This window comes from Liolophura sinensis, chromosome 1 (genome assembly GCF_032854445.1).
Source record: "Liolophura sinensis isolate JHLJ2023 chromosome 1, CUHK_Ljap_v2, whole genome shotgun sequence".
In the NCBI taxonomy this organism is placed as follows: Eukaryota; Metazoa; Mollusca; class Polyplacophora; order Chitonida; family Chitonidae; genus Liolophura; species Liolophura sinensis.
This window is the reverse complement of record NC_088295.1, coordinates 95356858-95381017: the sequence shown is the minus strand read 5'-3', so window position 1 is coordinate 95381017 and position 24160 is coordinate 95356858. Positions and strand designations below refer to the sequence as shown.

Here is a 24160-nt window from a genome sequence, read left to right as displayed (position 1 = left end):
GACTGACAAGCTGTGACCAGTTTTTACTGACAGGGTGTGACTAGGTGTGACTCTGTGACCGAAAGGTGTGACTACCTTTGACTGACAATGTGTGACCAGTTGTGACTGACAAGGTGCCGAGGACGGGTGTGTCGGGACACATCAATACCGCACGAACAGCCTGGTGTGGTCCTTCATGTCATCTTGGTTAACATGATGGTTTGTGTTGTCACAATAATACAGTGTGTGTTTGTATTTAGTGGGGAACTGACAGCCTTAGAATTGACACCAAGTCCCGGTCGGCATTTCCAGCTGTCATATCGCGGTTAGGTGTATTCATATCCGAGTTTTCCAGCATTACATCGGCAAGGCGGGGCGTAAAATATGCGCGCAGAAGGCCCTAATTAATTTATCAGCAACATTTCTAACAGATGTTCGCTTCCGCCTTAAATGACCACAGTAATATCTGTGATAGTGCTTCTTGGCATACAGTTTAAGTTTTCGTCAGATGACTATATTTAGCTTCAGACGTTGTGGTACGGGTATAGACATGGCTGTAGTGTGTGTGAATACCATTGGAGTGGGTCCTACGCCGCCGAGCCAGGTAGGTCAGTATGTGAAAACATGTACGGTGTGTAGAAAGCCATTTATTTTTTATTTTCTTTTACACATTATGCCAAATCTATTTTCCGACCTTTTCTCAGGGTTTTTACATACTACTACTATTTAGTCGATACATTTATGTAGATGATGGAATTGTTGTTATACTGTGATACATGGATCATTGTTGGAGTCATCTCACGTAGTGAAATATTGTTGCTGAATTTTTGGGCTGTGTTTCATAGATATTTTGGATTGGCCTAAGCTTAGAAAGGCCCAGAGTAAATCCGCTAGTAAGATACATGTAGTTAAGCACATCCATATATTCATTCGGCTAGTAACGTGTAGTGGTGAAGTGGAAGACAATCAACGGGTAACATGTAATGATGAAGTGGAAGACAATCAACGGGTAACATTTAGAGGTGAAGTGGAAGACAATCAACGGGTAACATGTAATGGTGAAGTGGAAGAAAATCAACGGGTAACATGTACAGGTGAAGTGGAAGAAAATCAACGGGTAACATGTAGTGGCGAATTGGAGGACAATCAACGGGTAACATGTAGAGGTGAAGTGGAGGACAATCAACGGGTAACATGTAGAGGTGAAGTGGAGGACAATCAACAGGTAATATGTAGAGGTGAAATGGGCGAGAATCAAGGGCTAACATGCAGTGATGAAGTCGAGGACAATCAACGGGTAACAAGCAGTGATGAAGTCGAGGGCATTCAAGGGGTAACACGCAATTATGAAGTCGAGGGCAATCAAGGGGTAGCATGCAATGATGAAGTCGGGGACAACCAAGGGCAAACAAGCAGTGATGAAGTTGAGGGCAATCAAGGGGTAACACGCAGTGGTGAAGTTGAGGACAATTAAGGGTAACAATCAGTGATAAAGTCGAGGATAATCAAAAGCTAACATCCAGTGATGAAGTCGGGGGCAACCAAGGGCTAACATGCAGTAATAAAGTCGAGGACAATCAATGGCTTACATGCAGTCATATGTGTCGAGGACATTCTCGGAGTGCCCCTGTTACATGTATAGTGCCGCAGTCTCTCGGCTACATGTAGTACCGTTGTCACTTGATTACATGTGTAGTGCCGCAGTTTCTCGGCTACATGTAGTACCGGTGTCACTCGACTACATGTAGCACCCGAGTGACTAGGCTATATGTAGCACCAGAGTGACTAAGTTACATGTAGCCCTGGATTGACTAGGCTATATGCAGTAAAGAAGTGACTATGCTACTTAAAGTACCAGAGTCACTCGGCTACATTTAGCACAGAAGTGACTAGGCTACATGTGGCACCAGAATGACTTGGCTGCATGTAGTAAAGAAGTGACTACGCTACATGAAGTACCGGAGTGACTACGCTACATGTAGCACCGGAGTCACTCGGCTGCACGTGTAATGACGCAATCACTCGGCTATATCTAGTACAGGAGTAAGTGGGCTATATGTAGCACCGGAGTGACTAGACTACATGTAGCTCCGGATTGAATAGGCACCATGTAGTAAAGAAGTGACATGAAGTGACTATGAAATACCGGAGTCACTCGGTTACATGTAGCACCGGAGTGACTAGGCTACATGTAGCACCGGATTGACTAGGCTACATGTGGCACCGGAGTTACTAGGCTGCATGTAATAAAGAAGTGACTATACTACATGTAGCACCGGAGTGACTAGGCTACATGAAGCACCGGAGTCACTTGGCTGCACGTGTAGTGGTGCAGTCACTCGGTTATATGTAGTACAGGGGTAAGTAGGCTATATGTAGTACTGGAATGACCAGTCCACATGCAGCGCCGGAGTATTTAGTCCACATGTAGCACTGGAGTATCTAGTTGACATGTAGCACCGGAGAGACTAGGCTACATGATGCACTGGAGTGACTAGTCCACATGTAACACTGGAGAGACTAGGCTACATGTAGCACCGGAGAGACTAGGGTACATGATGCACTGGAGTGACTAGTCCACATGTAACACTGGAGAGACTAGGCTACATGTAGCACCGGAGTGACTAGGCTGCATGTAGTAAAGGGTTGACTACGCTACATGAGGTACCGGAGTCACTTGGCTAAATGGTGTACCTGAGTCACACGGCTACAGGTGTAGGGTCGCAGTCATTCGGCCACATGTGTAGTGCCACAGTCACTCGGCCACATGTGTAGTGCTGCAGTCACTCGGCTATATGTAGTACCGGAGTAACTAGGATACATGTAGCCCCGGAGTAACTAGTCCACATGTTGCGGCAGAGTGTGTGGTCCACGTGTAGCACCGGAGTGACTAGTCCACATGAAGCACCGAAATGACTAGTCCACATGCAGTATGTCCCCCAGAGTGACTAGTCCACATGTAGCATGTCCACCGGAGTGACTAGTCCACATGTAGTATGTCCACCGGAGTGACTATTCCACATGGAGTATGTCCACCGGAGTGACTAGTCCACATGTAGCATGTCCATCGGAGTGACTAGTCCACATGGAGTATGTCCACCGGAGTGACTAGTCCACATGTAGCATGTCCATCGGAGTGACTAGTCCACATGTAGCATGTCCACCGGAGTGACTAGTCCACATGGAGTATGTCCACTGGAGTGACTAGTCCACATGTAGCACTGGTAATTTCTTGTTGTATAGTCTCCATGAGAATATTCTCAGTGAGAAACAACGTCACTGGTTTTGTAACAAATTTGGGCGACCCAAAATATCGGCACTTTACGTCACGAAAACCTCGCTGCCTGATTGTAACAGCCTAGAGTAATACTGTGATCAGTAGCTGAGCAACAGTTTGTAATGACCGTAATGGGAGGTGACCATATTCCAGGCAGTTAGTATTGTAACGGTGTGTAGTGACGTTAAAGAGGGATAACCATGTTCCAGGCAGTTAGTATTGTAACGGTGTGTAGTGACGGTAAAAGGGAGTAACCATGTTCCAGGCAGTTAGTATTGTAACGGTGTGTAGTGACGTTAAAGAGGGATAACCATGTTCCAGGCAGTTAGTATTGAAACGGTGTGTAGTGACGGTAAAAGGGAGTAACCATGTTCCAGGCAGTTAGTATTGTAACGGTTTGTAGTGAGGGTAACAGGAGGTAACCATATTCCAGGCAGTATGTATTGTAATGGTGTATAGTGACGTTAATGGGGGGGGGGGGGGGGTAACTATGTTCCAGGCACATTATACCCACAATGTAACGGTTTGTAGTGACGTTAATGGGTGGTGACCATATTCCAGGCAGTTAGTGTTGTAAAAATATTCTATTGTCATAAGGATTGTTGCGTCCGGTATGATTTTCCGGGCGGGCTATATCAGCCCGGAGAGCGGGTTAATACTCCCGCTGTCATGGATAGACATCGATCACAGAACGAGTGATGGTGAGAGCCAAGAAGGCGTCAGTATCGGCTATCGGTCATGTATGATTCACGGCTATTTTCGGCCCGGCTCCTACATACACACCCTCTGCAATAAGAAAACCCCACACATTTCTTTAATACTGGTAATGTAGTGTTATAATTAAAAGACAAACGATTTACAAAACCAAAGCAGTACAAGGCCCATAGTTTTGGACCCAGCGCTAGAAATTCCATCGCCGAGTCATTCTCTAGGCTCATAGAGCCCTTTTATCGCTATCAGATTTTTTCTTTTCTGGACCAAAGGTCGCATGTTCAAATCCATCTCGTGTCAGCTCTTTTGCACAGGTTTGCTACACAAGTTACGCTCGTAGGCTTGCTTCACCTATTTTCCTGAGTGGCAGAATTCCTCCTCGAGAAGCGTCCTCGGAGATAAAGAGCCTCACTCGGCTATTCCCTAAGTCGTGGGTTTTCGTGTAGTCACTGCGCTAGTAACATGCAGTCGTCCAGTCTTAGTCTGGGGTACTCGTGTAGTCACTTGCCAGTAACATGCAGTCGTCCAGTCTTAGTCTGGGGTACTCGTGTAGTCATTTGCCAGTAACATACAGTCGTCAAGTCTTAGTCGCGGGTATTCGTGTAGTCACTGGGCCAGTAACATGCAGTCGTCAAGTCTTAGTCGGGAGTATTCGTGTAGTCACTGGGCCAGTAACATGCAGTCGTCAAGTCTTAGTCGCGGATATTCGTGTGGTCACTCCGCCAGTCACATGCAGTCGTCCACTCATAGTCGTGGGTTTTCGTGCAGTCACTGGCCAGTAACATGCAGTCGTCCAGTCTTAGTCGCGGGTATCCGTGTAGTCACTGGCCAGTAACATGCAGTCGTCAAGCCTTAGTCACGGGTATTCGTGTCACTGGGCTAGTAACATGCAGTCGTCCAGTTTTAGTCGCGGGTATTCGTGTAGTCACTGGGCTAGTAACATGCAGTCGTCCATTCGTAGTCGCGGGTATTCGTGTAGTCACTGGCCAGTAACATGCAGTCGTCAAGCTTAGTCACGGGTATTCGTGTCACTGGGCCAGTAACATGCAGTCGTCCAGTTTTAGTCGCGGGTATTCGTGTAGTCACTGGCTGGTAACATGCAGTCGTCCAGTTTTAGTCGCGGGTATTCGTGTAGTCACTGGGCTAGTAACATGCAGTCGTCCTTTCGTAGTCGCGGGTATTCGTCAAGCCTTAGTCGCGGATATTCGAGGAGTCACCCGGTTAGTAAAATGCAGTCGTAATCGTAGTTGTGCCGATATAATTATCTGGTGGAATTTTTAAAACAATTTCAACCAGAAAAATACAACAATCCATTATCCATTCTCGTCGGATGATAAAAAGATAGCTTCTGGACAATACTTTACCTGATATACACCAAGGACTTAATTAAGATCTCAGTCCCCACTGGGTGGGGTGTCGTGTCTGGTGTTTTTGGCATTATATTTTAGTCGAGGCGTGCCATAACAAGACACTGTATATGTACACACACACAATGACTGCTCGTCGTCATATGCCTGAAAAATTGTTAAGTATGACGTTAAACCCCAAACACTCACTCACTTACCTACACAAATTTACCTACATGCATTTACCTACATACATTTACCTACATACATTTACCTACACACACTTACCTACGCACATTTACATACATACTGTGGGAAATTCTGCCAGCAGCCTGCGGATGGTCGTGGAATTTCCCCAGATTGTGCCCGGTTTCCTCCCACCATAATGCTGGCCGCCGTCGTATAAATGAAATATTCTTGAGTACGGCGTCAGAAACCAATAAAATAAAATAAGTAAATAAATAAATACCTACATACATTTACCTACACACATTTACCTAACCACACGCATACACACATTTAGGGGGCTCCGTGGCTCAGTTGGATGGCGCGTCAGCGCAGCGCAATGACCCAGGAGCCTCTCACCAATGCATTTCCAGTGAGTTCAAGTCCAGCTCATGCTGGCTTCCTCTCCGGCCACCATAATGCTGGCCGCCGTCGTATAAGTGAAATATTTTTGAGTACGGCGTAAAATAAATAAACATTGAGGCATTTCCATACGCACATTTCCATACACACATTTCCATACACACATTTGCCTACACAGATTTACCCACATACACACTTCCCTTTTTTACCCAGAGATGGCTGTTTCTTTCTTCATTATATTCTATAAACATTTAACCTCCTCTTCTATATCCAGCCCTTAGTTAGCTGTAGTGATTTTTGCACACTTTCAGCTGATGCGGCTGTATCAGGTGTGGGACGGACGTGCCTCAATAACGGTACTCACACGTTGGTACAGGGGGAGAGCGTGATATTGACTGTAGACCAGGCCAGACATTAATTGTGGTCCTGCTGTATCTCCACTAAGAATCCCCACTTGTCTCCGTTACTGACTATCCATCAGCTGGAGGCGGATTCCTTGAATCTGGTCACATTACAGAAACGTGTGTCTCTGTTTGTCTTACTCCTTGGAGGTTCTCCAAAAGTCCTCCTTTTTGACCAACTTTGTGATTTGTTGTCTTTAGCTGTATTCTATCTGATCATGTCGGAATGGGAAGACAGAGTTACGGACCTGACAGAAGACTGGTTTCCAATGACCTGAAATTGAGATCGGCTCATAGATCATGCCAAATGCCAACGTAGAGAGATCACTGATTCTATCCATGTCACTGTAAAGGTAACAGCTAAATGTTCTCATTTCGCTAAATGTTCTCATTTCGCTAAATGTTCTCATTTCACTAAATGTTCTCATTTCGCTAAATCTTCTCATTTTTCTAAACTGTAAGTTCTCAACTGATTATGATCAGTCATTTTCCTGGCTGCCTGAACTTCTCCATGTTACAGGCGGCCATCTGATCAGCATAGGCCAACACTAGTAACTAGGATTACAGACGTAAACTTCTACCATCTCCGCCCAATCCACAAATCAGACATCACCACCCATATCCCCGATCCACACATCAGATATCATCCCACGTAAACCACATCCACGCATCAAACATCATCACTTTTATCCCCAATCAACACATCTGACATCAACCATAACCCCAATCCAAATCAGACATCACCACCCATATCCATCCAAACTTCAAAAATCACCACCTATATCCTCCATCTAAACATGAAACATCATCACCCATATCCACAGTCCACACATCTGACATCAACCATATCCCCCGTCATCAGACAACATCACCCATATCCCCAGTTCACACATCAGACATCATCACCCATATCCCTAGTTCACACATCAGACATCATCCATATCCTCCATCCACACATCTGACATCAACCATATCCCCCATCCACACATCAGACATACCCTCCATCCAAACACGAAACATTATCACCCTATCCGCAGTCCACACATCTGACAACAACCATATCTCCCATCCACACATCAAACATCATCACTCATATCCTCCATTCAAACTTCAGATATCATCGCCCATATCCCCAGTTTACACATCAAACAGCATGACCCATATCCCCAGTTCACACATCAGAGAACATCACAGATATGCCCAGTCCACACATCTGACATCAGCCATATCCCCCATCCACACGTCAGACATCATCGCCGATATCCCAAGTTCACACATAACCTCCATCCACACATCTGACATCAACTCACATATCCTCCATCCACACATCAGACATCAACACACATATCCCCCATTAACACATCTGACATCAACACACATATCCTCTATCCACACATCAGACATCAACACACATATCCTCCATCCACACATCTGACATCATCACCCATACACCCATCCACACATCAGACATCAACACACATAACCTCAATCCACACATCTGACATCATCACACATATCCTCCATCCACACATCAGACATCAACTCACATATCCTCCATCCACACATTAGACATCAACACACATAACCTCAATCCACACATCTGACATCATCACCCATACACCCATCCACACATCAGACATCAACACACATAACCTCCATCCACACATCTGACATCATCACCCATACACCCATCCACACATCAGACATCAACACACATAACCGCCATCCACACATCTGACATCATCACACATATCCTCCATCCACACATCAGACATCAACTCACATATCCTCCATCCACACATTAGACATCAACACACATAACCTCAATCCACACATCTGACATCATCACCCATACACCCATCCACACATTAGACATCAACACACATAACCTCAATCCACACATCTGACATCATCACCCATACACCCATCCACACATCAGACATCAACACACATAACCGCCATCCACACATCTGACATCATCACCCATACACCCATCCACACATCAGACATCAACACACATAACCTCCATCCACACATTAGACATCAACACACATAACCTCCATCCACACATTAGACATCAACACACATAACCTCCATCCACACATCTGACATCATCACCCATACACCCATCCACACATCTGACATCAACACACATAACCTCAATCCACACATCTGACATCATCACCCATACACCCATCCACACATCAGACATCAACACACATAACCTCCATCCACACATTAGACATCAACACACATAACCTCCATCCACACATCTGACATCATCACCCATACACCCATCCACACATCTGACATCAACACACATAACCTCAATCCACACATCTGACATCATCACCCATACACCCATCCACACATCAGACATCAACACACATAACCGCCATCCACACATCTGACATCATCACCCATACACCCATCCACACATCAGACATCAACACACATAACCTCAATCCACACATCTGACATCAACACACATATTCTCCATCCACACATCAGACATCATCACCCATACCCCCATCCATGCATCTGATATCACCACCCATATCCTTCATTCACACATCAGACATAATCACCTATATCCCCCATGCACACATGAGATTTTATGAGCCATATCCCCATCCACACATCAGACATCACCACCATATCCTCCATCCACACATCAGACATCATCATCCATATCCCCATCTACACAGCAGATATCACCACCCATATATTCAATCCACACTTCTGACATCATCACCCATACCCCCAGTCATCACATCAGGCACCATCACCCATATCTCCATGTACACAGCAGACATCATCACCCATATCCCCATCCACGCATCAGATATCACCACCCATATCCCCATCCACACATCAGCCATCATCACCCATATCCCCATCTACACTGCAGACATCATCACCCGTAACCCCATCCACGCATCAGATATCACCACCCATATCCCCATCCACACATCAGCCATCATCACCCATATCCCCATCCAAACATCAGGTCTTGTGTGGCTGCTGACTGACCAGAGCGATGTTTATGTGTTGTAGCTGGCTGACCTCTGGCTGTACGTGACTATGGTGAAGGGAGAGAATATTTACCGCGTCATCATATGCCCATTCACACATCAGACATCATCACCCATATCCCCACCTACACATCAAACATCATCACCCATATCCCCCATCCACGCTTAAGATATCACCAGCCATATCCTCATCCACACATCAAACATCATCACCCATATCCCCCATCCACGCTTCAGATATCACCAGCCATATCTTCATCCACACATCAGACATCATCAACCATATTCCCAGTTTACACATCAGACATCAACACACATATCCTCCATCCACACATCTGACCATCATAGGCCATATCCACCATTCATGTATCTGATATCACCACCCATATCCTTCATTCTCACATCAGACGTCACCACTTATATCCCCATCCACACATCAGACATTACCACCTATATCCCCCATGCACACATAAGGTTTTATCACCCATATCACCCATTTTCCTATTTACACATCAAACATCATCACCTATGTATTCCATACACACTTCTGACATCATCACCCATATCCCCATTTACACAGAAGACATCATCACCTATATACCCCATCCACACATCAGATATCACCACCCATATCCCGTCCAAACATAAGGTCTTGGCAGCTGACTGACCAGAGCGAGGTTTATGTGTTGTAGCTGACTGATCACAGCGATGTTTATGTGTTGAGGCTGACTGACATGAGCCATGTTTATTTGTTGTAGCTGACTGACCAGAGCGATGTTTATGTGTTGTAGGTGACTGATCAGAGCGAGGTTTATGTGTTGTAGGTGACTGATCAGAGCGAGGTTTCTGTGTTGTAGCTGACTGATCACAGCGATATTTATGTGTTGAGGCTGACTGACCAGAGCGATGTTTATGTGTTGTAGCTGACTGATCAGAGCGAGGTTTATGTGTTGTAGATGACTGATCAGAGCGAGGTTTATGTGTTGTAGGTGACTGATCAGAGCGATCTTTCTGTGTTGTAGCTGACTGATCAGAGCGATATTTATGTGTTGAGGCTGACTGACCACAGCGAGGTTTATGTGTTGTAGCTGACTGACCAGAGCGAGGTTTCTGTGTTGTAGATGACTGATCAGAGCGAGGTTTATGTGTTGTAGCTGACTGATCAGAGCGAGGTTTATGTGTTGTAGCTGACTGATCAGAGCGATGTTTATGTGTTGTAACTGACTGACCACAGCGAGGTTTATGTGTTGTAGCTGACTGACCAGAGCGATGTTTATGTGTTGTAGCTGACTGATCAGAGCGATGTTTATGTGTTGAGGCTGACTGATCAGAGCGATGTTTATGTGTTGTAGCTGACTGATCAGAGCGAGGTTTATGTGTTGTAACTGACTGACCAGAGCGATGTTTATGTGTTGTAGCTGACTGATCAGAACGAGGTTTATGTGCTGTAGCTGACTGACCAGAGCGATGTTTATGTGTTGTAGCTGACTGATCAGAGCGATGTTTATGTGTTGTATCTTACTGACCAGAAGGATGTTTATGTGTTGTAGCTGACTGACCAGAGCGATGTTTATGTGTTGTAGCTGACTGACCAGAGCGATGTTTATGTGTTGTAGCTGACTGATCAGAGCGATGTTTATGTGTTGTAGCTGACTGACCAGAGCAATGTTTATGTATTGCAACTGACTGACCTTTGGCTGTACGTGACTATGGTGAAGGGAGAGAATATTTACCGCGTCCTTCTGTCCTGTGGATTGGCGTTTCTTGCCACAACCAGCTGTGTGTTCGTCGTCAGAAGTCTGCACCAGGACAATGGTCTGCTCGACCGACAGCTAACTCAGGCCAAAAAGGTAACGGCAACACTTCAACACCCCCTACCCCCTACGTTTCTTAACACATACACATCATTCAACCCATTGTCACATATAGCGTTTACTACTAGATTTATCTTGCGACAACTTATTGTTATGAAACTGATAGCTCTAATCATAAAAACTATGAACTATATGTTAGTCAAATATTGTTCCTCCGTAAATATTACTTGGCCCAAAAACAAATTAAAGTGAATCCAGTTGAACATCAGTTGAACCCATGACAGATATCACATAAACTCAAAGCTAATTACGTTGGCGGGAACTAAAGCTGTAAATCAGTTGACAACATCCTATTTGGGTTGTACAATATGGAAGGTGTATAACATGGCAGGATGTATGACATGGCAGGCTGTATAACATGGCAGGCTGTATAACATGGCAGGCTGTATAACATAGCAGGCTGTATAACATGGCAGGCTGTATAATATAGCGGGTTGTACAATATGGCAGCCTGTATAACATGGCAGGATGTGTGACATGGCAGGCTGTATAATTTGGGTTGTATAATATGGCAAGCTGTAAAACATGGCAGGATGTATGACATGGCAGGCTGTATAATATGGCAGGCTGTATAATATGGCAGGCTGTATAGCATGGCAGGCTGTATAACATGGCGGGTTGTATAATATGACAGGCTGTATAATATGGCAGGTAACACAAGTCACTTAAGCAATTTTAACGTACTAAAGATAGCAAGCTACATACGCAGAGAGATAAAAGCAATGTGTTATGTAAGAAAACAGAAAACTTGATTTAAACGGAAATGTAGAACGGTGAAATTTCATTTGGAGTGGGCTATTAATCAGTGGAAATTTGTGCCAAATCATCATGCTTTCAGAGCCTTATGGAAAACACAAACTGGAAATTGGATACGTACGTAATATATAAAACATTTGACGGAGACGGTGACGGGAAGTTAACGAAAAATGACCTGACGGCCATGATGCTGGTGGCTGCCATGGACCGGAAGCAAGCAGAAGCAACCGCTGGAACCTTGTCGATCGTGGGTGACACGGACTGGGACGGTCGGCTCACTGTGGAAGGTGAGTCATGATAACCTACTGACTGCGTCCTATAGAACCCTAGAAGTTTTTTTACAGGCAAATACGAATGATCCAACAGAGTGCAGATAAGGTGTTTTGTTTTCCATTTCTGTGATCATTGAGTAAATTGTGATGTGGGCAAAGTAACCGCAGTTTGTAGGTTTTGCGTGAAAAATATATTGGTACGTAGAAGGCTATGTAATCATAGATTTTCTTGTATATAGAATAGGTGATTTTTCTGGAGTTCAAAATGGTAATAACTTTTCACCACGTGATCACTGGTTGTCCATTAGGCTCGTGAAACAAGGGGTGTTAACAGGGGTTTTACCAGGATTCACGTGCTTCCCACGGGATTCCCCTGACAGACAGTCCGGACTGTGGGTGTCTGCCCCATTCATCCCACTTCCACCGCTGTCCCCACGGGGTGCTCAGAATCCTTCAAACGGAAAATACCGGGCAACTTTGCATTTCCATATTTCATCAGTGAACATTGGAATGTGAGCGACACCAGATGGTCCTCTGTTTGCGTGTAGGAAGCTGTAGGCCTGTGTCAGTATGGATGTTGGGCTATGTCCGCTCGACAATGCTCGCTAATTGATATTAATCTGCAGAAAAATTCCCTGTCTGCACTTTGAGCAGAATCTGCACGATGTTAACACTGATTAATGCGAACTGGACATGTGAACGGTTATGATTCACCCGAGTCTGCAATCCGATGAGCTGGCCGCATTCACTGGCACGCTGGTTAAACGCTGTTTATAACTCAAAAGTCGTTTAGTGTTTAGCCAACTTAGTCGAAAACTGATAGTGGTGACACAGGCTGTCCTCATGAATAAATATAGTATCGCATTAACACTGATATAGAATCTCCCTAACTACAACTCGTTTGTTCAAAGATGAAGCCTGATTGCACTCAACCACAACACAAATATGGACCCCAAATGGTTAAAATGTATCGTCCCACAAATCAAATGCTCCATCTTGAGTTGAGCCATGATGCGATCTATCTTCATAGAAGATTGCTTGGTGTGTGTGTCTTCCATTTGTACCAGCTTCGTTGTTTCCCATGGCTGGAGCGGTGCAGAATGCTGCTCTGACAATGTCATCGTCACCGAGGTTAAACCGTTACCACCATTAGGCATGCTATATAAGAACAGTAATTCAACAATCCGTTCATGTCATTCCGTTTTGAAAATGAACAAGGTCGTTTATATTTTGTTTTTCTGCCTACTCAAGCAATTGATGAACATAATATGAACATTCTCTAAACTGCCACATGTTTAGCCCGAAAAATAAGAAATATACTGGGGTTTCCACTTGTTCATGGTGTTTGTGGAGTTATGCAAAAGACTGAACAACAAAGTCATTAGTTTATTTCTTTTTCATTGACGTGGTAATAAGTTACTTTACAGACGGATTAAGCGTGAAACCTGGCGCTTTAGAAAGAAGAGGATTGTTTATTTATTTATCTATTTATTTATTTATATATTTATTTTTTTTCATGTTTTACTTTTTCGGTTTCTTTTCTGACTTGCGGGCAGCTTCTCAAACTGTGAGGGATTCTATTCACCACTATAGCTATAGCAGATGAAATGAAGCAATCTGTTAGACGCTGGATGAAGTATGCCTTCCTTGCTGTCTCTCTGACTACTAATCTTGGTCAGGCTTTATCTTGCCGCTCGCCTCACACATAACACTCGGTCACTGGGTTATATCGATCAGCCATAGCCAAACCCGGTTATTTTCTCTCCCTCATGATTTAAACCTCTAAAATTGCGCAAGGGTTACCAATGTTAATGACGCACAAGCCAAAGGTCACTTGATAAATGTTCATTCTTTCTGACTGGTTCATTCAAATCGCTCTTTGATTAATGACCAATAAGGAGTTTCTGGATAGAGCCCCTCCTTATTACACTGCTTGTTTATTGTTACTCTATTGCCTGATCAAAGTTTATTCTAAGAACCAAGACAAATTACCGAATGGAGGACAAGGTGAATTTTCAACTGCCCATAGGCTTTTAACCTGCTTTTCTTGATGGCTTTTTTATCATTTTGCATAGTTGCTACAGGAAATGGCATGACGTGTTTGTGTCGTTTACCGTCGTTTAGCTGAAAATCGGTGATCTATGAATTGTTCAAATTATTTTGACACGTAGACAATGTTTAAGAGAATTTTATCTCCCAAGCCTAATTTGCTGTCTTTTAGCCTTTCTCTAAAGTGACTAAGATAATTTCTCACATTGGGAAGCTGGGGTGAAGGAGTGGGAGGGAGTATGGGAGAGAATTCATCGAACTTTTGTGGTAAATATAAAGTCTATGAAGGTATAAAATCCTTTTTCACGTTAGGTATCTCACCTTGTAAATCATTAAATCGATCTTTTATGGCTTCATGGCTAATGCCCGGATGTTTATTTCATGTTGATGAATTACAACAAATGCTGGTAAAAGCGGCCCCAAAACCTACGATTCCTTTTGTCCAACGTTTGCACAAGTTGCAGTTGCAGTGCAAGTTTCTTATTTGCAACCATTCTGTAAAAACTCCTCACTCTATCCTTAGTCATGCAGATTTGTTTAGTGATACTGAAGCAGCCAAATGTTGATAATTAAAGTTCACGTTTTATGACTTCGTTTTTTTCCGAAGGGAAACTTTGGATTGACTTGCATGACCTGTCTGATGTCATCATTCACATACACTTCATACAAATGTTGGATCTCCACCCCGAGAATCCCCTTCAGTTTCCTCGTTAAACGTCTAATAGTGATGTCAGGAGAGTGGTCATTGCTCAGTTTCCTCCCTAAACACCTGATCATGGTAGATCAGGAGAGCGGTCATTGTTCAGTTTCCTCCCTTAACACCTGCTCTTGATAAATGAGGAGAGCGGTCATTGTTCAGTTTCCGCCCTAAACACCTGATCGTGACAAAGCAGGTGTGCGGATATTGCTCCACATGTTTGCTCGACTGTCAGTACAGACCGTAAATCTCCGCTTCATTAGTTGAGTAATCCAAACGTCTTACTACATCGTTTAATTGACCGTCATTATTGTCGTGACCATGTTACAGCTTTTATTCTTTGCCCTATGCAGTCGGGGTAGATTTTAAGATGACATCGACAAGTCGTCAAGTTTAGCCACGTTGCGAGACTTAGATTACTTATCTACCCAGGCAGCGAGTTACGGCCTATATTCCCGAATTTGCTGGGACTTGGACCTACCAAACTTTCTAAGCGGCAAGATACGGCCTGTACAGTCGAAAAGATAATAAGGTAATGCACTGCGTCGTGGTACGCTACGGAGAAACACACGATTGAAAAGACGGTGCGCCGCGTCTTAGTACGCCACGGAGACAAACACCTTTGATAAGGTGGAACACAGCGTCTTGGTACGCCACGGAGAAACACACGATTGAAAAGGTGGTACGCCGCGTACACACACTGATAACGTGGTACACTGCGTCGTGGCATGTCACTGGCACACACACCATTGATATCTTTGTTCATTGCGTCGTGACATGTCACTGACGCACACACCATTGACAACGTGGTACACTGCGTCGTGGCATGTCACTGAGACACACACCATGGACAACGTGGTACACTGCGTCGTGGCATGTCACTGAGACACACACCATGGACAACGTGTACACTGCGTCGTGGCGTGTCACTGAGACACACACCATGGACAACGTGGTACACTGCGTCGTGGCATGTCACTGAGACACACACCATGGACAACGTGGTACACTGCGTCGTGGCATGTCACTGAGACACGCACAATTGATAACGTGGTACACTGCATCGTGAAATGTCACTGGCACACACACCATTGATATCTTTGTTCATTGCGTCGTGACATGTCACTGACGCACACACCATTGACAACGTGGTACACTGCGTCGTGGCATGTCACTGACACACACACCATTGATAAGGTGGTACACTGCGTCTTGGCATGTCACTGACACACACACCATGGACAACATACTACAATGGGTCGTGGCATGTCACTGACACACACACCATGGACAACGTGGTACACTGCGTCGTAACATGTCACTGACACACACACCATGGACAACGTGGTACACTGCGTCGTGGCATGTCACTGGCACACAAACCATTGATAACGTGGTACATTGCGCCCTGGCATGTCACTGAGACAAAACCATTAATAAGGTGGTACACTTCGTCGTGACATGTCACTGACACAAACACAATTGATAACATGCTACACTGGGTCGTGGCATGTCACTGAGACACCCACCATGGACAACGTGGAACAATGCGTCGTGACATGTCACTGAGACACACACCATTGATAACGTGGTACACTGCGTCGTGGCATGTCACTGACACACACACCATTGATAAGGTGGTATACTGCGTCGTGGCATGTCACTGACACACACACCATGGACAACGTGGTACACTGTGTCTTGACATGTCACTGACACACACACCATAGATAACGTGGTACACTGCGTCGTGACATGCCACTGACACACACACCATTGATAAGGTGGTACACTGCGTCGTGGCATGTCACTGACACACACACCATTGATAAGGTGGTACACTGCGTCGTGGCATGTCACTGACACACACACCATTGATAACATGCTCCACTGGGTCGTGGCATGTCACTGACACACACACCGTTGATAACGTCGTACACTGCGTCGTTGCATGTCACTGACACAAACACTATTGATAATGTGGTACACTGCGTCGTGGCATGTCACTGAAACACACACCATGGATAACGTGGTACACTGCGTCGTGGCATGTCACTGGCACACAAACCATTGATAACGTGGTACATTGCGCCCTGGCATGTCACTGAGACAAAACCATTAATAAGGTGGTACACTTCGTCGTGACATGTCACTGACACAAACACAATTGATAACATGCTACACTGGGTCGTGGCATGTCACTGAGACACCCACCATGGACAACGTGGAACAATGCGTCGTGACATGTCACTGAGACACACACCATTGATAACGTGGTACACTGCGTCGTGGCATGTCACTGACACACACACCATTGATAAGGTGGTATAATGCGTCGTGGCATGTCACTGACACACACACCATGGACAACGTGGTACACTGTGTCTTGACATGTCACTGACACACACACCATAGATAACGTGGTACACTGCGTCGTGACATGCCACTGACACACACACCATTGATAAGGTGGTACACTGCGTCGTGGCATGTCACTGACACACACACCATTGATAAGGTGGTACACTGCGTCGTGGCATGTCACTGACACACACACCATTGATAACATGCTCCACTGGGTCGTGGCATGTCACTGACACACACACCGTTGATAACGTCGTACACTGCGTCGTTGCATGTCACTGACACAAACACTATTGATAATGTGGTACACTGCGTCGTGGCATGTCACTGAAACACACACCATGGATAACGTGGTACACTGCGTCGTGGCATGTCACTGGCACACAAACCATTGATAACGTCGTACACTGCGTCGTGGCATGTCACTGAGACACACCATTGATAACGTGGTACACTGCGTCGTGGCATGTCACTGACACAAACACCATTGATAACATGCTACACTGCGTCGTGGCATGTCATTGAGACATACACCATTGATAACGTGGTACACAGCGTCGTGAAATGTCACTGACACACACACCATTGATATCTTTGTTCATTGCGTCGTAACATGTCACTGACACACACACCATGGACAACGTGGTACACTGCATCGTGGCATGTCACTGAGACACACACCATTGATAACGTGGTACACTGCGTCGTGGCATGTCACTGACACAAACACCATTGATGACGTGGTACACTGCGTCGTGGCATGTCATTGAGACACACACCATTGATAACATGGTACACTGCGTCGTGGCATGTCACTGAGACACACACCATGGACAACGTGGTACACTGCGTCGTGACATGTCACTGACACACACAACATGGACAACGTGGTACACTGCGTCGTGGCATGTCACTGAGACACACACCATTGATAACGTGGCACACTGCGTCGTGGCATGTCACTGAGACACACACCATTGATAACGTCTCACACTGCGTCGTGACATGTCACTGACACACACACCGTTGATAACGTGGTACATTGCACCCTGGCATGTCACTGACACACACACCATTGATGACGTGGTACACTGCGTCGTGGCATGTCACTGACACACACACCATTGATAACATGGTACACTGCGTCGTAGCATGTCACTGAGATACACACCATGGACAACGTGGTACACTGCGTCGTGACATGTCACTGACACACACACACCATGGACAACGTGGTACACTGCGTCGTGGCATGTCACTGAGACACCCACCATGGACAACGTGGTACACTGCGTCGTGGCATGTCACTGGCACACACACCATTGATAAGGTGGTACACTACGTTGTGGCATGTCACTGACACACAAAGCACTGATAACGTGGTACACTGCGTCGTGACATGTCACTGACACACACACCATTGATAACGTGCTACACTGCCTTGTGGCATATCACTGACACACACATCATTTGATAGTGTCGTACACTGCATCGTGGCATGTCACTGAGACACACACCATGTACAACGTGGTACACTGCATCGTGGCATGTCACTGACACAGACACCATGGACAACGTGGTACACTGCATCGTGACATGTCACTGACACACACACCATTGATAACGTGGTACACTGCGTCGTGACATGTCACTGACACACACACCATGGACAACGTGGTACACTGCATCGTGACATGTCACCGAGACACACACCATTGATAATGTGGAACACTACGTCGTGGCATGTCACTGAGACACACATCATTGATAACGTGGTATACTGCGTCGTGGCATGTCACTGACACACAAACCATTGATAACGTGGTACACTGCGTCGTGGCATGTCACTGACACACACACCATTGATAACGTCGTACACTGCGTCGTGGCATGTCACTGAGACATACACCATTGATACGAATTTTACGCTGCGACTTAGTACACAACGAAGACAGTACAATGCATATTTGTGAGCCCTGTTTAATTATCCTTTACACTGACAAACATTGAACACATTGATAAGAAATAATGTGAAACAGAAACTGGTCTTGGTTTGGCGAATTCCAGATTCCAGATAAAGTCTGAGTACTTTAGTTTTGACGCAGCTTGTTTTGTGAACAGCTTTGACACGTGCATGGTTAGCAAACGAGACGAGGGAGGTTAGAAAAAAATATAGGTTTTTTAAAGGATACCCTTGGCCTGTGAGAATCTGATAAGATTTACCCAACGACTTTGTAATGGGGATGTACACGAAAGGTTACATCAGGCAGTTATATACATGTATTAGGTGCATGGAAAACGTAATACTCACTTTGTATAGCGAAATTATATGTGGCATTCTATTAAGAATTTTTATGGGGCAGTTATATAGTAAAGCTGTACAGGGCAGTTATATAGTAGAACTGTAGAGGACAGTTATATACCAAAACTGTAGTGGACAGTTATATACCAAAACTGTACAGAGCAGTTATATAGTAAAGCTGTACAGGGCAGTTATATAGTAGAACTGTAGAGAACAGTTATATACCAAAACTGTACACAGCAGTTATATGGTAAAGCTGTACAGGGCAGTTATATAGTAGAACTGTAGAGGACAGTTATATAGTAGAACTGTATAGAGCAGTTATATAGTAAAGCTGTACAGGGCAGTTATATAGTAGAACTGTAGAGGACAGTTATATAGTAGAACTGTATAGAGCAGTTATATAGTAAAGCTGTACAGGGCAGTTATATAGTAGAACTGTAGAGAACAGTTATATACCAAAACTGTACACAGCAGTTATATGGTAAAGCTGTACAGGGCAGTTATATAGTAGAACTGTAGAGGACAGTTATATAGTAGAACTGTATAGAGCAGTTATATAGTAAAGCTGTACAGGGCAGTTATATAGTAGAACTGTAGAGGACAGTTATATAGTAGAACTGTATAGAGCAGTTATATAGTAAAGCTGTACAGGGCAGTTATATAGTAGAACTGTAGAGAACAGTTATATACCAAAACTGTACACAGCAGTTATATGGTAAAGCTGTACAGGGCAGTTATATAGTAGAACTGTAGTGGACAGTTATATACCAAAACTGTACAGAGCAGTTATATAGTAAAGCTGTACAGGGCAGTTATATAGTAGAACTGTAGAGAACAGTTATATACCAAAACTGTACACAGCAGTTATATGGTAAAGCTGTACAGGGCAGTTATATAGTAGAACTGTAGAGGACAGTTATATAGTAGAACTGTATAGAGCAGTTATATAGTAAAGCTGTACAGGGCAGTTATATAGTAGAACTGTAGAGGACAGTTATATACCAAAACTGTACACAGCAGTTATATAGTAAAGCTGTACAGGACAGTTATATAGTAAAACTGCATAAGGCAGTTACATTAAATGTTGCATAGAGCGGCTAAATAACGAACTTGTATTGGGAGTGTATATGTAAGTTGTAGAGGGCGATTATATCGGGGACTTGTATACGGCGGTTACAAAAAGTGTATAGAGGTGTTATATACAGAAGTTGTACAGCGCGGTCAAATAGGGCAGTTTTATAGGGAGTAATTTAGGAGTAATGTATGCAGCACTTGTGCAGCGAAAATATTTGAAGCCGTTATACTGAAAGTTGTGCAAGGCAGTTATACTGGGAATTTGTATGGGGTCAGTTATACTGGGAATTTGTATGGTGCAGTCATACTGGGAATTTGTATGGGGCAGTTATACTGGGAATTTGTATGGTGCAGTCATACTGGGAATTTGTATGGGGCAGTTATACTGGGGATTTGTATAGGGCAGTTATACTGGGAATTTGTATAGGGCAGTTATACTGGGAAATTGCATAATGGAGTTATACTGTTAATTTGTATGGCATTTCTATATGGAAGTTTAATAGGGCAGTCATAACGCGTGCAGTTATACTGTTAATTTGTATGGCATTTCTATATGGAAGTTTAATAGGGCAGTCATAATGCGTGCAGTTATACTGTTAATTTGTATGGCATTTCTATATGGAAGTTTAATAGGGCAGCCATAATGCGTGTGGTTACTCCTGTACTGGACAGACATGCATCGTGTTCAGACAGGCAGCTGTATCACATCTGATCAGCGTTTTGTATTGATTGTCAGAGTAATACTGAATACCCACGACTGCCCAACTCTTTTGTTTCTGTTCTAATCAACCCATCCCGCTCCACAGGAGGTGGTAGGAACGTGTACTGGTGAGGTCATAACCCAGGGAACCCAGGGACTAGCAATGGCGACGAACCAGTTCCCGTCCATATAGATGAACACTGAGTCATGCTTAATTACAGCCACAAAAAATACGTCCTTTCCACACAACCTTGACTCCAGCCACTGTGATTGATTTGTTAGGGGAACAAACAAATGCCTGATTTAGGGCGCGTGTCCGGAAGCCTCCTATAGGTCTAGCCGAGAACTGCAAGCAGACACATTAACCTCCGGCCCATCAGTTGGTCTTCTCCTCACTTATTCCAGGAACTTTTTTCGCTACAGACATTGAGCTATAATTACTATGCGTAACTTTTCTAATGTCTGTGTTCAGCAATGCTGTGACAACGTTTTTCCAGGTCAGCGAATGAAGACAAACTCAAGGGTGGAACAGATTATTTCAACTTTCATCATGCTTTAAGTTTTTTTATCATTTAGTTGTCTTTCGATAAAACTCATCTCACACGCCCACTTAATGGGTTGTGATTGATTTAATGATATAACAAAAGAGATACATGTAGATAGCAAGTGGCATCCGGAATTACTTTCTTCATAACACTAGTGTGATAGAGAGTGGTGAAAAATCTACTGTATTACTTTCTTCATAACAGTAGTGTGATAGAGAGTGGTGAAAAATCTACTGTATTACTTTCTTCATAAGACTAGTGTGATAGAGAGTGGTGAAAAATCTACTGTATTACTTTCTTCATAACACTAGTGTGATAGAGAGTGGTGAAAAATGTACTGTATTACTTTCTTTATAACACTAGTGTGATAGAGAGTGGTGAAAAATCTACTGTATTACTTTCTTCATAACAAATTAATTGAAAATTTGGCTTTATGATGCTTAAATTATGGCCTTTTATCGGAGGTATAACACGGCTTACCAATAGCTTTGTAAAGTAACACAATAACTGTAAAATAGCACACTGACTTACTTGGTAAAACAACACTATAACGTATCAATTAATATAAATTTATTTATTTATTTGATTAGTGTTTTACGCCGTACTCAAGAGTATTTCACTTATACGACGGCAGCCAGCATTATGGTGGGTGGAAACCGGGCACAGCCCGGGGGAAACCCACGACCATCCACAAGTTTTTGGCAGACCTTCCCCCGCACGGCCGGAGAGAAAGCCAGCATGAGCTGGACTTGAACTCATAGCGACCGGATTGGTGAGACTGCTGGGTCATCACGCTGCGCTAGGGCGCTAACCAACTGGGGCACAGAGGCCCCCAATTAATATAAAGCTTTGTAAAATAATACATTAGTTTTTAAAATAGCTCAATAATTTCTAAAATACCGCATAATTGTTTCTAAAATAAAATTAGCGCATGACATTGCAAAACAAAAAAATGTCTCTGTAGATTGTTACAAAAGGTTTGGAAATAACCAAACTTTATTTTTAATGAATGTTTCTTTAATTTTTCAGAATTTAAACAACTATTCGGGATAAACAGTTAGAAGTTCACTTCTCTTCAATAACACTTCACCTGGATGAGGTGGTTGACGTAATTAAGGGTCATGGCGGAGACACAGTCCTGGATTACTCTGCATATTCCCCAGGGAACGTCAATGAGATACAGTCGGGAAATTACAAGTGGATCCAGACACAAACAACAACTTCTTGAAAATCTCACTGAAATGTGAATGAAATCTCGTGACAAGGATTTTAAAATTATAAAGTATGTGTAGCTGAAAATAAAGAGCCATTCATCTACTGCTACGAGAAGAAATTGGCATCTTTTTCTGGTCTCAGGACGGTGATTGAGGATACCTAGCGTCGCAAACAGGAGCCACAACATGACGTCATATTATTGCGCTACAGCCTGGCGTCAGAACTTGTGCTTTTTTGGCTTTCTGTCGCCACTATCAACGTATTTCCTGGAACATCTGTGTAAAAGCCTTCGGCTACTGCGGAAAACTTACTGACATTTCTGTGGTACGTATGGTCAATATGAAACAGACCAGTTGTACAACGTCAATCACCACACTTAGCCTATAGCCGCTACTCTGTGTTTACATAGGGGCGTGAAGGTTACACGGCCGAACTTTTCTACATCTAGAACCTTACATTAACACTGATTAACACGTGACAAAGATTTTCTATAGTCGTCCATATGAAGGGTACATTTTGTATTTTCATACAGTTTTAACCTTCTGTGCCTCTGGATCCCCTCTCTAGTTTATTTATGTTCCAGTAATAAAAAATTTAGTGACAAACCCATTGCGCTGCATGCATCTAGCTTATTGATATAATTTCTTTGTACTTGACGTAAACTTAAGTTTCTCCGGCCGTACGTCGGAAGGTCTGCAGCAACCTGTGGATGATCGGGGATTTTCACGGGGCTCTGCCCGGTTTGCTCCCACCATAATGCTGGCTGCCGTCGTATAAGTGAAATGTTCTTGAGTACCGCGTAAAACACCAAATAGATAAATAAATAAATAAACAAACTTAAGTTTTAAATAAACTTAAATTTTAAATTTACAGCGACATTATCTGTCTGCTTGAGGCTATAATAATGTAGCTGCTATGAACCAATCAGCGGTATGACCAATTACCGGTATGACCAATCAGAAAACCGTTATG

The 24160-nt window shown here is 43.9% G+C and overlaps 1 protein-coding gene across 1 annotated transcript; it reads left to right on the top strand.

Annotated features, from left to right (window-relative positions):
- The first annotated feature begins 1156 nt into the window (after positions 1–1156).
- Positions 1157–24160, top strand: LOC135461611 (uncharacterized). Its single transcript, XM_064738787.1, has 4 exons — positions 1157–1204; positions 10987–11187; positions 12050–12254; positions 23003–24160. Exons 2-4 carry the CDS (start codon positions 11047–11049, stop codon positions 23032–23034), a joined length of 378 nt encoding a protein of 125 aa, XP_064594857.1. The 5' UTR covers positions 1157–1204; positions 10987–11046; the 3' UTR covers positions 23035–24160.

What these genes read in the sequence shown, in the direction of transcription:
- LOC135461611 (XM_064738787.1), top strand. Translation starts at nt 11,047, where the DNA reads ATGGTGAAGGGAGAGAATATTTACCGCGTCCTTCTGTCCTGTGGATTG. An exon ending in AGCTAACTCAGGCCAAAAAG is followed by an intron (nt 11,188 to 12,049) that starts GTAACGGCAACA and finishes TCATGCTTTCAG; the next exon opens with AGCCTTATGGAAAACACAAA. An exon ending in CGGTCGGCTCACTGTGGAAG is followed by an intron (nt 12,255 to 23,002) that starts GTGAGTCATGAT and finishes TTAATTTTTCAG; the next exon opens with AATTTAAACAACTATTCGGG.